General features: G+C 38.7%; 1 protein-coding gene across 1 annotated transcript in view; it reads right to left on the reverse strand.

Moving 5' to 3' along the window:
• The window catches only part of SRGAP1 (SLIT-ROBO Rho GTPase activating protein 1), a 178919-nt gene that overhangs the window by 45419 nt on the left and 117020 nt on the right, over window positions 1-16480 (reverse strand). Inside the window, exons 6-7 of the mRNA XM_014053233.2 lie at window positions 15688-15816; window positions 13271-13492 (exon numbers count right to left, since the gene is read on the reverse strand). Of these exons, the coding sequence (XP_013908708.2) occupies window positions 13271-13492; window positions 15688-15816 (351 nt within the window). The remainder of the gene's footprint in view (window positions 1-13270; window positions 13493-15687; window positions 15817-16480) is intronic.

A 16480-nucleotide genomic window follows, 5' to 3' on the forward strand; every position in this document is an offset into this window, starting at 1 on the left:
ATGGACTTATATGATAAACTTGATACTAAAATTGCCAAAATAAATGATGATATGCTGGGACTTGTAACTGTACTGACAGAACATGTTTCTGGAATTAAAGATAACCTAGAGGTTCTTAATGAAGCTAATACCAATTTGACATCCAAAACTGAGGTGGTACAACAAAAAGTTGAAAACACTGAAAAACAGATTATTATGATGCAGTACAGGCAGATGGAGTTCGCATTAAGAGTCAGGGGGTTGCGTGAGGATAAACAGGAGAACTTGAAACAGATTTTTTCAGAGGCTTTTGACCGTCTGATGGGAAGACCGGGGTCCAACTTTGACTGGCAGATCGATAAAATTTATCGCGTTAATTCTTGGGCAGCAAAACAGAAGCAACTCCCCCGAGATGTAGTTATATACTTTGCCACAAGAGAGTTCAGAAACATGATACTACAAGAGTCCTATAACACCAGGCTTCAAATCAGCAGCCAGGATTTGATTGTCTTGAAAGAAATACCACCTCAAATGCTAAGAGCCAAGAGAGATTATGCTTTTCTAGTGGAAGAACTCAGAAACCGTCAGATACAGTATAGATGGGATGTGCCATTTGGTATTATAGTTACATTTGACAAGCAAAGATATCGTCTCAACTCTGTATGGAAAGCTCGAGATTTCTATCACAATATTCTGAAGGTGGGACACCCTGCGCCATCTGGATCTGGAGAAAGACCACAAGAAGGACAAGATAGACGGCAAACTACACAACTACCAGACAAGGTGCACCATCTTCCCTTCCCGGAAGGGCAAGGTGCCATGGAACAAAGACCTAGCCGTATGACTACCAGACGAATGGAAAAACAAGCTACAATGCAACAACCTCAACAATCATTGGCCATTGATCAAGGAGTCACAGCAACAAGCTCAGAAGCCATGAGAGGAGCTAGGCCAAAGGTTAAACAGGCCATGCAGGAGGCTCTAAAAAAGCTTCAGCCAACCAAAGATGACAACTAAGATCTTGACATGGAATGTCAATGGACTGAACTCTCCACAGAAGAGAAAGAAAATATTTCACTATCTTAAACAGTTCAAGAATGATACAATTTGTCTGCAAGAAACTCATATCAAATCAACCGATCAAAAATATTTGTTTAACCCCAAACTTGGTCAACATTTTGTGACCTCTGCTACGGAAAAGAAAAATGGTATAGTTGTATACTTAAGAAAAGACATTAAGGCTGAACTAATTGAAGCAGATCCCTTTGGAAGATATATAGCGCTAGACCTAATCTTAGAAGGGAAAAAGACATTACTTTTGGGAATTTATGCTCCTAATCAACAGCAAGACGGATTCTATAGAAATCTTCACGCTAAATTAGTACAGTGGGACTATAAGTCTTGTATACTATTGGGTGACTGGAACGGCGTGATTGACACTAAAAGAGATAAGAAGACCTCTCGCCCTAATACTAAAATGCGAGCTAAGCTACCCAAACCTTTTTTTGACATGATGGACGACTTTGAATTGAGAGATATTTGGCGAGAAAGAAATGCAGAGGAATATGATTTCACCTTCTTTTCTGATAGACATCAATCCTTTTCAAGGATTGATTTTATACTAATCACTAATGATTTACTTTCTAGGGTGAAGAAGACAAAGATTGCGGCGAGGGTCCTTTCGGATCATAACCCAGTTTGGATGGAATTGGGAAGGATAGTGCAGGCAAGAAGGTCTTGGAGGCTGAATGAAAACTTATTCAGATATGAGAAGTACATTAATGATTGTAAAAAAATGTTATCTGAATACTTTGTTCTGAATATGAATAAGGGTACACCTATGGAATTTGTATGGGATATAAGCAAAGCGTATATGAGAGGAGTACTGATGAATATAAACAAAATACATAAACATAAACAAGGGCTAAAACGAAAAGAATTGGAAGAGGAAATTAAAGGGAAAGAGTTGGAGTTAATATTGAATCCAGGCAATACAAAGGTTAAGGAAGCAATTACTATATTAAAATCCCAATTTGATATGTTGATCTCTGATCAGGTAGCCACTAGTTTATTATATGCAAAACACAATACTTTTTGTAATGCAAATAAACCGGGCAGATGGTTAGCTTATCAGATTAGGAAAAAAACGAAAATTCAAAATGTAACCAAATTGATTTATAGAGGGAAGGAGGTGTTTCAACAGGAGGAGATTCAAAAGGCATTTCGGGAATTTTTTACAGAACTGTATAAAGGGGACAAAATTAAGGGTTTAGATATAGACAAATACTTAGATAAAGAGAAAATACCCCTAGTTAGAGAAGAGTACAGACAAAAGTTGAACCAACGAATAACCTCAGGGGAAATCTTGCAGGTAATTAAGCAACTAAAGTTAGGGAAAGCGCCAGGCACAGATGGCTTGACAGTGGTTTACTATAAAAATTTACAGTTAGAAATGGTAGAACCTCTTAGAGAACTATTTAATAAAATTCAAACGGAAGGTAAAGTGCCCCCATCTTGGAAGACAGCGTTTATATCTTTAATACCCAAAGAAGATCAAGATACTATCCAACCCAAAAATTACAGACCTATCTCATTACTTAATGTAGATTATAAAATTTTTACTAAAATACTAGCAAATAGGTTAATGGTGGTTATGCAACAATTGATACATACCGACCAAACAGGTTTTATACAGGGGAGACAGATGAAGAGTAATGTTAGACTAATTATTAATGCATTAGAATATTTGGGAAAGAACAACAAAATTCCTGCTGCGTTCATATTTCTGGATGCTGAGGAGGCCTTTGATCGAGTTAACTGGCAATTTCTGTTGAAGATATTGCAAAAAATGCAGATAGGAGATAGCTTTTTACGGTCAATTAAAGCAATATACCAACAGCAAACAGCTCAAATCATAGTCAACGGAAGTTTAACAGACCCTTTTCAAATCGGAAAAGGTACAAGACAGGGCTGTCCTTTGTCCCCACTATTGTTCATTATAACTTTGGAAGTATTGTTGAATAAAATACGGGGCTTGGATGGTCTAAAAGGGATCAAGATTAGGCAGCAAGAATGCAGAGTCCGCGCTTTTGCGGATGATTTGGTCATAATATTGGAACAACCGCAGGAATCTAATAGGGTTTTAATGAATACGATTAATCAATATGGTCAAATGTCTGGTTTTAAAATAAATTTAGGAAAAACAAAGATATTAGCTATAAATATGAATACTAAACAAAAGGAAGAACTAGGAGGGATGCTAGGATGTGAGGTAGTCAAAAAAGTCAAATATCTTGGGGTTAATATTCTAGCCTCAAATGGGAAATTATATAAGCACAATTATGAACCACTTTGGCGGAGTATACAGATAGAGATGAAAAAATGGGAGAAATTGCACTTATCCTTGCTGGGTAGGATAGCGGCAGTGAAAATGAACATCTTACCAAAATTTTTATTTCTTTTTCAAATGTTACCTATACTTAAAAAAGATGCGAATCTTTTAGAATGGCAGAAGGGTATCAACAAATTTGTATGGGCCGGAAAAAAGCCGAGGGTAAAGATAAAAATAATGCAAGATGTACACGAGAGAGGAGGCTTGAAATTACCTAACCTAAAATTATATTATGATGCAGTGGCGCTATCCGCAATTAGTGATTGGACCCATTTAACCAACGATAGAATACTGAATATCGAGGGACACAATCTGGTATATGGTTGGCATGCTTACCTGTTATTCAACAAAAAATTGGATAAGAATTTTAAAAGTCGTATCTTAAGAAATGCTTTACTGTGGGTTTGGAAAAAATATCAATAAAAACTAAATGACAAGTTACCCATGTGGGCAATTCCTAGACATGCAATTGAAACTATGAATATAGCACAAAAACAGGATAGAACCACCTACAGACAACTTCTCACTTCCGAAAGGGGGGTTCTACAACTAAAATCTTTAGAGGTATTGAAAGAGGAGAAGGTAGTTCAAACATGGTTCCAGTATGGCCAATTACAGGCCAGGTGGAAAATAGACCAAAAAACTGGTTTTATCCAAGTTGAGGATAATTTGTTTAAACAAATAAGAGATCAAAGTTTAATGCATATAAAGAGGATATATAATGCTCTAATACAGATGGATTTGGAAACAGAATTAGTTAAAGATTGTATGATAAAGTGGGCTCAAAATATTGAAGAACCAATAATGTTGGACATATGGGAAAGAATATGGGTAAGAAATGTAAAATTCACACAAGCACAAAACCTGAGAGAAAATTTTTATAAGATGTTTTATAGATGGCACTTAGATCCTAGAAAGCTGGCTTCTATGTATCCGAATGTACAGCCTAAATGTTGGAGATGTGGTTCTCTCGATGCTACATATTTTCATATATGGTGGACTTGTCAAAAGGTTAAGGCATTTTGGATAAAAATGTGGTGGATTATGCAAAATATCTTTAAAAGAAGGATAACGTTTACTCCCCAGTTATTTTTACTAGGTATATGTACGGACTTTACAGCGGTAGAGACTAATTTGATTCTGCACCTAATAACGGCAGCAAGACTGTTGGTGGCGCAATACTGGAAGAAGGAAGACTTGCCTACAACTCAAGAATGGACATTGAAAGTCCAACCTAGCCGAGATGGTGAAAATATCGGCATATCTTAAAGACCATTCAAATGAGAGATATAAACGAGACTGGAAAAAAATGGATTGACTATATACAAAATAAATATGGGACTAAGAAATTACAGATAGCCTATGCTTAAGATTAGGAATAATCTAAACTGTTCATAGCTAGTGCAACAGGAAGAAGCTGAGTTCAATGCAGAGATGTTATTAACTTTTTTTTATTTCCTTTGTCTTAATATATTTTAAACTGTGTTTGTTAAAAATCTATACCGTTTACGGGCTCTGGGAAGTCGGGCGGGGGAGAAGGGAGGTGGGGTGTTGGGGGGAGGGGGATACATAGTATGTGTTAGATTTTAAGTAACGTGACTGCACTTGTATACTGTTGCTCTTTAATTCCACTGAAAAAATAGGACAAGCTGAATATATTAATAGATTGTAGAAATACACCGAAGGGAGGAGTAGAGGGATAGAAGAAAGAGGGGTAGAGAGGGTGGGAGAGAGGACTGGAGGGAGGGGGAGAAGGAAGGGAGGGAGTGTATCAGGAGAGAGGAGTGGTAGAGGGGGAGGGGAAGAAGGGTAGAGGGGAATGATGGAGGGAAGATGGAAAGTTGGGGGGGCGAAAGAAAGGGTGTATGGAGGGTTGAAGAGGTACACTGGGTTTCTATTTTGGGGGGTACTGCTGATAAGAGGAATGGCTGTGTTTATTGTTTAATGTTATATGGCCCCGGTTATGCACAGTATATATGTGACTGTACGAAAATGAAAATGGAAAATAATAAACACATTTACAACAAAATAAAGAGAAATCATCTATCCGTCATCTTTTTACCGCTTCAATACTTTAATTGCTATGCTTTTTTTTTTTTACTAGCCACTCATATTCCTCTCTTGGATTTTTGTCTCTGTCTGCATTTACTTTTTGGCTGTTCAATCTAGATATTTCTCTCATCTCTACCCTTTTCCACTGCGTAGTTTCCAAAATTTCTAGCCAGGCCCCTGTCTCCCTTTCAAATGTATCTTTTTGTATTTCCAATTCTCTTTTCAATATATTTTCCCCCTGATTTAATTCATCAGTCACTGTTATTTCCATTGTTATCTCCTCCTTGTCTTCTTCTTTTATTCTCTGGTTCTTTGGCTCAGTCTCTTCCTCCATTTCTACTGTTGGCTCCTCCCTTTCCTGGGAGTCTTGGGCTTTACTCATCATCCCTTTTATAGTACTTTCCTTTTTCCATTTTTCCGAAATTCTCCATGATGTTCTTTATGTTTTGAAAAAGTAACGCCAGATCCTTCAAGATTCCACTCATTTCTTCCTTATAAAGCATCTTATTTTATTTTAAAAAGTTCAACTTTCGTCCAGCAGTCGAAGCATCATTTATTCAGTCCTTAGGTTGCCCTTCAAGGAGTGCACTAATCACAGTTCTTTGTATTCCATAGGTAAATAATAAATTCCATTTAAATAGTCCCAGAGCTCATCAAAAGCCTCTTTACGTCTCCTTTACAGGCTCAATCTTCTAGCATAACATTCAGGGGTCCCTTTCATTAAATAGTTTCCTTGTTTTTGTATTTGACACTCCAGTAGTCATGGGGTAGTTGGGAATAATCCAACAAATATTTTCACAGTCCTAAATATAAGTATTCCCAGACTTGTACTTTTTCCTTTCATCAGCGGATGGCAATTTTAACTTCAGTATTTCTCAGCCAATTAACTGTTTTTTAAAATACATCCCGGACTTGCATGGCAGTAGGAAAAGCCTCTGCTCGTGCCTGCGTGGACATAGCACCCTCTCCCATCCACGGAATTTTCCATTAATTTCATACTACACAAACATAATTGTCCAAATACATTGGTCTTTGATGGCTTCGTGTTGACTTGCTGGTCTCTTGTATTTCTATCAGGCCCCCACCTGTTGATTGCATTCTTTGCGCTTCTTCAACTACATCAGATGGATTACTAATGCTCTCCGGGGCCTCCAACTGGCATATCCCTCAGCTGGAGATAAAGAAGAGCAAGGTGGACTCCGTGGCAGTGGACCCTCAATAACAGGTGGTTCATTCTGCACTGGACTCGGCCCTTCCAATACCATTTCACTGCATTGTCGTCCCTCTCGATCCTCTGGCTCCCCACCCCGGTTCGCTTTTTCCAGCTCCCTAGCAGCTGTCCCCACTGCACAGCTCCGAAGCTGGTCAATATGTTGGTGCCACTGTTGTCCATCCTCAAGCTCCACCCAATATGAACGGGGACCCGTGAGTTCTGTGATATGTGCCGGCACCCATAGAAGTTGACCGGTATAATTTCGGGCATATACTCAGTCACCTTGCTCAAACGTTCTGAGCATATTTTCCAAGTCTTAAAGGGTTTCTATCGAATAATCTGGATGTATTCTATCTAAGTTTGTTCTCAGGCGGTGACCCATAAGTAATTTGGCTGGGCTCCTATTGGTGGCTACACAGGGAGTGATGTGTTGATTGAACAAATACTTAGTAAGTTTCTCCTGATAGTCCCTGCGGCCCATCCGAGTCAATGCCTCTTTCGTCGCTTGCACCATTCCGCCTATCCATTACCGGGGTGAAATGGAGCGACAAGGGCGTGATGTATTCCTTGATTTGCTAGGAATACCTCAAATGCAGTTGCTGTAAATTGAGGCCCATTGTCTGATACCAACATGTCTGGCAATCCATGTATTGCAAACATTTTGTTTAATACCCTGGTAACAGCGTCCGTCGTAGTTGACCTCATCATGGCCACCTCCAGCCATTTGGAATATGCATCAATGACAATTAGAAAAGACATTCCATTTATTGGCCCCGCAAAACCGATGTGAATTCTAGACCACGGGCCTTTCAGTGTTTCCCAGTCCCATGGTGGTGATGAAGGAGGTGCCGGTCTTGATTCCTGGCATGCTTTGCACAACGCTACCCACTCTGCGATATCTCTATCTATATTTGGCCACCACAGATAGCTATGAGCCAACGTCTTCATCCTTATGATCCTGGGGTGGTCTTCATGTAGAGTCTCTAGCAGTGATTTCCTTAGTCTTGAGGGTTTCACTACCTGGTTTCCCCACAACAGGCAACCCTTTTGCACAGAAAGTTCGTGCTGCTTTGCATGGAATGGTTTAAACTCTACATTTCTTGTCTCTTTAGGCCATCCCCTCCACACCTAGTTTAACACTTGCATGATTGTTTGATCTTTTCTTGACTGGTTTGCCACTTCTGCAGCTGTAACCAGTTTGTATGGCATAGTCTCTATCAGCAATAGCGAGCTGGATCCTCCACTAGATTTGGTAAAGGACAACAGCTTAGGCTGTCAGCATGGCCCAGTTCCATGCCAGATTGATGTATAAGTCTATATGCTGCTAAAAACTATGTACAGCACGTCATCCTTGGGGATAGGACCTATGATGTTTGCCGGTCCCCTGCAATTAATCACACCAGCGGCTTAAGATCTGTTACTAAATCAAATTTCCTTCCATATACATATTCATGGAATCTCAATACCAGCAACGACAGCCAACACCTCTTTATCAAGCTGGCTATAGTTCCTCTCAGCTGATGATAGCATCCTGGAAAAGAACGCTATTGGAGCTTCACGATTGTCTGGCAGGCGATGACTTAAAACTGCCCCAAGTCCAAATGAGGATGCATTACACATCAGGACTAATGGCAGGCGTTCATTATATTGGACTAGGACACTGTACGAGGAAATTAATTTTTTCACCCCCACAAATGCGGCCACTTCTCTGCATCCTTAAACCCATGGCACCTTTTTTCCTAACAGCTGATGTAGTGGTTCGGCCACTGATGTCTTCTGTCACAAAAACATGCTATAGAAATTGAGGAGTCCCATGAAGGCTTGGAATTCCATCTTATTCTTTGGTGTTGGCGCACAATGTATTGCTTGTACTTTCTCTTTGGTAGGGTGCAATCCAGACGCATCAACCAAGTAACCCAGAAACTTGACTTGATTTACTGCTACTTTACACTTTTCTTCCTTTACTTTAGCCCAGCCTCTTGGAATCTTTGTAACACTAGTCATAATCGTTCAAATAGTTCAGGTTCACTGGCAGTGGATATGAGCACATCATCGAAGTAGGGGACAACCCAGGGATGCCGTGTAACAACTGTTCCATCAGGCTTTGGAACAAACTAGGACTACGCTTACCCCAAACTGTAGGCGACAACAACGGAATGCCCCCTGATGTGTTATAATAGTTTGGGTTTCTACAGTGGCATCATCCATGGGGAGTTGTTGGTAAGCTTGGGCCAGATCTAACTTTGCGAAGACCTTACCCCCCCTCCAGCGAATGTAACAAATGCTGCACCACTGGTAACGGATATGCGTTCTGTTGAAGAGCCCTATTCAAAGTACATTTATAATCAGCACAAATCCGGACCAGCCTGTCTGGTTTCATGGCATCACAATGGTGCTTCCTACTTGGCATGGTCCACCGGTTCTAGTATGCGTTCCTGAATCAATTTATCCAGTTGTTCGTCCAGTTGGGCTTTAATGCACATGGCACCCTTCTTGGTTTCATTCATACTGGTACCACTTTAGGGTCCAAACTGAAGGATATCGGGGTACCCCTATATTCTCCCAACTTCCCATAGAACACGTCGGCAAACTCTTTACTCAACTCTGTGATGGTCTCTCCCAGGATTTTGTGAACCCCATTAATGCCTAACCCCAAAGCCGCAAACCAATCCAGTCCCAGGAGGTTAGGCAGTGAGGCTTCTACTACAACCAATGTAAGTGGCCCGGAGAAATTTTTATATTCTACGTGGACTGTTCCACTTCCTTTGATGGGGATGTTATTTCCCTGATAATCTCTCAAACAGATACAGCTTCGCATAAGCATCCACTCGGCTTTGTGTGGCAACAATCTTTGTAGGGTCTGCCAGGATACAATTGTTGTTGCTGACCCTGTATCCACTTCTATCTGGCAGGGAGATCCTACAATACGGACGGTAATGTAAATTTTACTACTTCCCGGAATCCTGGTTTGATTGCTCACCCTCTCTAAATGACAGGTGTCCGTATTAATAGTAAAACAGTCATCCTCTGGGGTTCTCAGTCTCGGCCGGGCCTGCTTCCCCACAACATTATGACTTGGAGTCTGTCCTGTTGGGGTGGCAGGCAATGCAGCACAGCAAACTTGCCCTAGATGACCCTTCTTCCCACAGTGTCTGCAAATGTATTTTTATGGCGACACGTAGCTCTCAGGTGGTTTCCACTGCAACCTATGCACGAGGAGGACAGCATCCAATCCTCGGTCACTCTGCGATCCTTGTTGGCTGCCTCAACCAATGGATGTCAGTGTGATTATCTTCCTCATCTTCAGTGTCCTCCTGCAATTCTGTCTCTCGCCAATGGACAATTGCCCCCCTTTTAGCCGTCTGGGGGTGCCTGACTTCTGTATCTCTTCAGACGATCTATTTGATGATTCAGCAGCTTGCGCCTCCTCTACTGCTGTTTGTAGTGTTAACGTCGGTTTTGCCAGTAATTGTCTCTGTAACCAAACACCCCAAGCCCCCAGACCAATCTCGAAGGGCTTCGTCTAAGTTGCTAAATTAGCAGTGATGGGTTAGCCATTATCCTTCCAAAACAAAACAGTTGCCACTCACACGTGCCTCTTAATCTCTGCGGCCTCTCAATTAGCAGTTCTCAGTGTTGGCTCCAAGCCCAGGAATCCCACCTTCGTTGCCAATGCAATGTTGTTTCCATGGGAACAGACCAGGAGCCACATTCCAACAATGCTGTTTATTCAAGATGAGAGCAGACTATAAACCAACATCCAGTTTCCAGCCAACATCTCTTTTTTAAGGGAAGCTCTCAGCCAATTAACCAATAACTTTAAAATACATCCCACACTTGCACAGCAGTAGGAAAAGCCTCTGCTCATGCCTGCATGGGCATAACAATTTTTCTCTCTTGTGTCTTCCCCTTCCAGTCTGGTATTTTCTCAGAATGCTTAAACACCACTTTAACAAATAGTTCTGGGCAAATAGTTCTAAATTATTCCTTGGGGTTAAGTTTAAGACAAAAAAAAAATCCTCTCCCCCAGTCCCAGTCACTGTTCACCTCCATTCCAGCACCAGTCTTAGTTGTTCCTCAATTGTCCCAGCTTTGTGGTAGCCATTTTTAGGCTGTCTATTCTCCCCACTGTGGCTGAGAGGGAAAAAGAATCCTAGGTCAGACAGGAGAGATGTGAGTCTCCGTGACAAAATAGGGTGTCCCTCTTTGCTTCACCACCCCTACCAGGGGCTTTGGTTCCTCTCGGAGCCCACAAACTGGGAGAATGCAGACACTGTTCCCTATGTCTGATATCGCTGAGATGTCAACCAGAAGTCAAGATTACCAATCTGGTGGTACAGTGAATAGACAGTTGAATGGCCTGTAATATATATATATATAATATAATATACTATCTAATAAATTAAGTTCTATACAAAATGTTAATGAGCAGTATTCTTGATATAATTTCCTTGGCCATATTATAGTATCTCTACAAACAATACTGGCTCTTAGGCTACCAGCTCTTTCCTCAGATGAATAAAAGATAGAAACTAACAAAAAGATATCACAATAAATATCTAGATGCAAACAAAAACATTGTTTAAATTTTATCCTTTCTGGAAATTTTAATTGACCTAAATAACAAATTGAGGTATTTGGGAGTTTATTGCTGGTAAGGGGAAGAAGGAGTCTGAGTAAGTAAATCACCTCTTAGATTTTTTTTGCTATTTTTTCATATGTCTAAGTGGGATAGGAGGGTAGGAAGGTTGACACGGAGGCATGGTACCATGTGAGAGATGGGATGGGGAAGGAATAAAGGTGATTTTTAAAGATGGGAAGATGAGAGGGAGGGGAAAAATACCATTGCTATATATGCTCTTCATAATATCAGGCAACTTTTCAATAGATTTTGTGGGGATAGAGCTTTCAATAATTTTCCGCATGCGAGATAATCTTAGCTCCATAGAGAAATTACATAGAGACATTTAAAAAGATATAAACAATGGAGAAACACTGTAAAATTATTTCTTTACATGTTAAGAGATCTGGGAATCCTATTAAAAGCAAAAGAATGTTAGTTATGTCAAACAACGTAAACCTCATGTGGCTATGTTATGTGTACAACAAATAGATTCAATGTTAGTATGACATGAGCCTGATTTTAAAAAATCAAGCAAGTTTTATTTAGAAATTAATAATGTATTACCAAATTATATTAGAACAGGATTAGATAGTATTTCAAACAAATTTGTTCCCAACAAGCAAAGTCAATGGGAAAAGCTGGAGTCACTTAATGATTCATGATTTATTTAACAAACAGCAAAAAAGATTGTAAAATCAGACACAACTCACTTAACAACTACCTTGCTTAGCAAACAGAAATTGTGACCCTAATTGTGTTCATTAAGATAATTTTGATCCTTGGGTTTGGCATTTTGTAAGCCCATTTCCTTTCTCAGTAAAGATTATAACATGTATAATATAACTGTTAGTTAACTGATTGAAAAGTGATTATAGATAGTCCTCAACTTACGACACAATTGAGCCCAAAATTTATGTTGCTAAGTGAAAAATTTGTTAATTGAGTTTTGCCCTATTTTTTGACTTTTCTTGCCACATTTGTTAAGCGAATCACTGCAGTTGTTAAATTAGTGACATGGTTCTTAAATGAATCTGACACCCCCATTTACTTTGCTTGTCAGAAAGTCACAAATGACTCTGTGGTGTGATCACTGCAACCATCATAAATATGAGTCAGTTGTCAAGCATCCAAATGTCAATCACATGACCATGGGGGATGCTGCAGCCACCATAAGTGTGGAAAATGGTCATAAATCACTTTTTTCAGTGTCTTTGTAAATGATTCTTCCGTACGTTGGAGAGGTTGCCAAAAAGGGGGGTCATTTTTTCATTTGTGGTAGAACAGGATAAAGTCATAATCTCTGGCCATAAAATATTTGGGGAAATAAGTACTATCACTAATGGAAAATTCCCCAGAGCTAGGTTTACTGGACTTATTTACAAGACCAAACTATAAGCTTCAAAATAAAGACATTTATTTATTTAATCTTAGCAAGCAAAATAAAAATTGTGCAATTGTGACAAGCAATCTCTAGGCTTCAACACATTGAAAGCTGCTAGTCCTTTGTGAGGCTTGGCCAGAAGAAAGCTAGGTCAAGAGTGAGCAGAGTGATAGGTGGTAGTGTGTGGACACCTGAAAGACAGAGATGGGAGAAAATAGGCAGCTGAAGCATCCTGTGGTCATAAGGGTGGATGGATTCTCAAGGCTCAAATTTTGATTGTGTGACTGTGAGGGCAGTGCAACCACTATAGCTTTGGGGAACAATCATAAGTCCATTTTTTCAGCACAGTTGTAAGTTCAAACAATTGCTGAATGGGTGATCATAAATGGAGGATTATCTTTTGACAAGATATAGTTTTAGAGATTTCATTGGAGTTATATAACAGGAAAATAAGGACATTATATATTCTTACTAGTATAAAAGAGAAGGCTTTACAAGGATGGAATGATATCCATTCTCTATAAATTATACACTGCTTGAAGAATTTACTTTTTCCAAACTTGATACATTTTCTACTATAGGAAATCTTCAGCATGGAACTATTTAAACATTTGGTCAACAATTACTGACCTCATCACCCATATGGGGCTGAAACTCAAATTTCATTGGAGGACAGAAGGCTGTAGGGTACATTTCCATGAATCTCTGCTTGTCACTTCGGGGCTCTAGATTGTCAACAGCATTTTCAATGATGTCCAAGCCCTCGTGTCGTGAAGTTTCAAGGTTATATTCTGCAGAGAGATATGTTCTTAAGGCTCTGTTCAGGCTTGCATGATATCCAAGATCGCAACACTAACAGAATACCCAAAAGAAGAAAATACATTTAGAAATAAAAATCAAATTTCAATGCAATAGCTTAAAACAACAGCTACCATATTCACAGATAATAAATCTTTATAGCTTATTTAATAATCAATAGGCTGATGTTATTAAATATCTTAATTAAAAGACTTATATAAAAATTACAATTATGGAATAATTGTTAGATAAGGAAGAACTGTAATGGAAACTAAGTTACTAAAGTTATGCTTCTCATAATAATTTCATGATAAATTGTCATATTGATCTTAATATATATCACTCAATTAATTTTATGCACATAATGGTGAGATTTAAAGACATGTCACTTAATCTAACATTATTGCATTGACTGTCTGTAGGCATATCAGTCAATAATAGTATGGGGACTTTCATAAATCTAATCCAATAAAGATAGAAAATATTATTATTGTTCTGATAATATTTTGACATCTAATTGGCTTAGCAGACCTAGGTTCAAAACATTGCCATAATATTTGTGCAGAGTTTGAAATTATATTTTACATATTTCAAGTAAAAGTCTAAAGTAGTAGAATTAATCTCTAAGTTACTTTGTGTATTTCCCTTTCTTTGAAACACACTCATTAATTGGATTGTTTTCTGAAAAGATTTTCCAGCTTTTGAAATAAGGATTATTTACATAATGCTATTTCAAATAAATATTAAGTATGTTTTAAGTGTGCCCTTAAAATGTTAAGTGTTGACAGTCTGGCTCCCCAACAGGAACACATCTGATGGCAAAACCCAATTTATATTATATAACATCTGAAACATATTACTGCATCTTAAGCAGGGTGATAAGAGTATTAATGAAATATGAATATTTAGAATTTAGTGTGGAAATCAGAGCAATCTGGAAATTAGCAATAAACTTAAATCTTGGAATTTGAAAAGGATATCTAAGAGGCTAGGCAAATGACTATTTGCTTATTAATTTAAATGGATTTATCTGTATCACTCCACCTGTATTAAGTTAGCAATGTTAAAATTTACTTACAGAAATACTCATGATCAAGAAGTAAACAATACTTCAATCAAGGAATTGTCAAACAAGTTCACAGTAAATAGCCCAACCAAAGAACCATCACAACCATTCCAACCAACACTGACAAGCCTCTAGAATATAAAATGAAAGCAAACTCTACTCTTTCCTTGCACTGATGAGGTTACCTATTTTGGTAATGAAATGTCAAGAAAATAATCTCAGAGAGCACCAAAGACCCTCATTTCAATCATGAGCTACAAATATTCTCCTCTATGGAAGTATTTTCATAATAAAAATGTTTCTTACTCAGATGAGTAGCAACAGCAATACTGCTTTACAGTCTTCTCTATGTGGTTTTACAAAGTAGCAATAGCAATATAGCAATAGCAGTGGACTTATATGCCGCTTCATAGGCCTTTCAGGCCTCTCTAAGCGGTTTACAGAGAGTCAGCATATTGCCCCCAACAATCTGGGTCCTCATTTTACCCACCTCGGAAGGATGGAAGGCTGAGTCAACCCTGAGCCGGTGAGATTTGAACCGCTGACCTGCTGATCTAGCAGTAGCCTGCAGTAGCCTGCAGTGCTGCATTTAACCACTGCGCCACCTTGGCTCTTTCTTACTCAGATGAGTAGCAACAGCAATACTGCTTTACAGTCTTCTCTATGTGGTTTTACAAAGTAGCAATAGCAATATAGCAATAGCAGTGGACTTATATACCGCTTCATAGGCCTTTCAGGCCTCTCTAAGCGGTTTACAGAGAGTCAGCATATTGCCCCCCCCACACAATTGGGGTCCTCATTTTACCCACCTCAGAAGGATGGAAGGCTGAGTCAACCTAGAGCCTGGTGAGATTTGAACTGCCAAACTGCAGACAACCGGCAGGCAGCAAAAGTAGCTGTAGTACTGTACTGTAACCACTGTGCCACTGTGGCTCATATACTAGTAGTAGTCCTAATATTTAGTCTGGGAAACTGCAGTTGAGTAGGAGTAGCCTATACTGTTAATGTTTTCCATATATTTCCCTATACTTCAGTAGAACAAAAGATGACACTAACTAAAACAACCCTTTTATAACTGTGTTTAACATAACACTAATCATACCATTTTAAAGAACAAAAGGCAGACCCAGAATTCTAAACATTATCCAGTAGCATAAGAATTTCAGAAATACCAATTACTTACATCAATCAGGTCTGAAAGATCATAAATATAATATTTGAAAACAGAAGCATTTGTTGCTTCAAGGGTTAGCAGATATTCATTTCTGGCTTTAATAGATTTCAGTTTGTTTTCAGAGTATTTTGCTTGACGCTGAGAATAGAAATAATGTAAATATATATTAACCCACATGCAAAATTATAAATTTATGACACTATTTTACAAAATAACAAAATGGCACATGCACTATACATAAACAATGACATTCCTTTCTTTAAAAATGTATGTAGTTATATGCAAATCTTACTTATTATTTGTTTTTATTGTTTGCATATATTGTTTTTTCCCTGGGATTTGACATGCCCAGAAATTGGTCTAAGATGGGTTGATCTATTAGTTGACTGACATTGTTTTAACTTTCCTCTTGCTACAAAACTGCTATATGACACAGATCATGGAATGCTGCAACAAACTGAATAGAGTTGTTTCCACAACCAGAGAGACAATGTTTTAACTGATATGCAAAATGGCTGTGTGACCTGCCATATTCTGTAACTACAGAAAACCATATTGACTAGTGGGAGTACTGATTCATTAGCCATAGCATTCCAATAGCGAAGGAAAAATAAGGATTTCTTCCAAAAGGGAAAAAAAAAACTTTGCAGGGATGAAATAAAGAGGGTAGCAATTCCCATTACTCTGTTGATAATGTTTGCGGGTTTATAATAACACACTGGTATATTTAGTTTTAGATTTCAATTTCTAACATTGCTCTTACAAAAGGTTTTAGTTGCTTTAAGTGTAGAAATACAATCAC

Source organism: Thamnophis sirtalis, unplaced genomic scaffold (genome assembly GCF_051295495.1).
Source record: "Thamnophis sirtalis isolate CommonGarterSnake01/CBP01778 unplaced genomic scaffold, rThaSir2_p1.2 scaffold_9, whole genome shotgun sequence".
In the NCBI taxonomy this organism is placed as follows: Eukaryota; Metazoa; Chordata; class Lepidosauria; order Squamata; family Natricidae; genus Thamnophis; species Thamnophis sirtalis.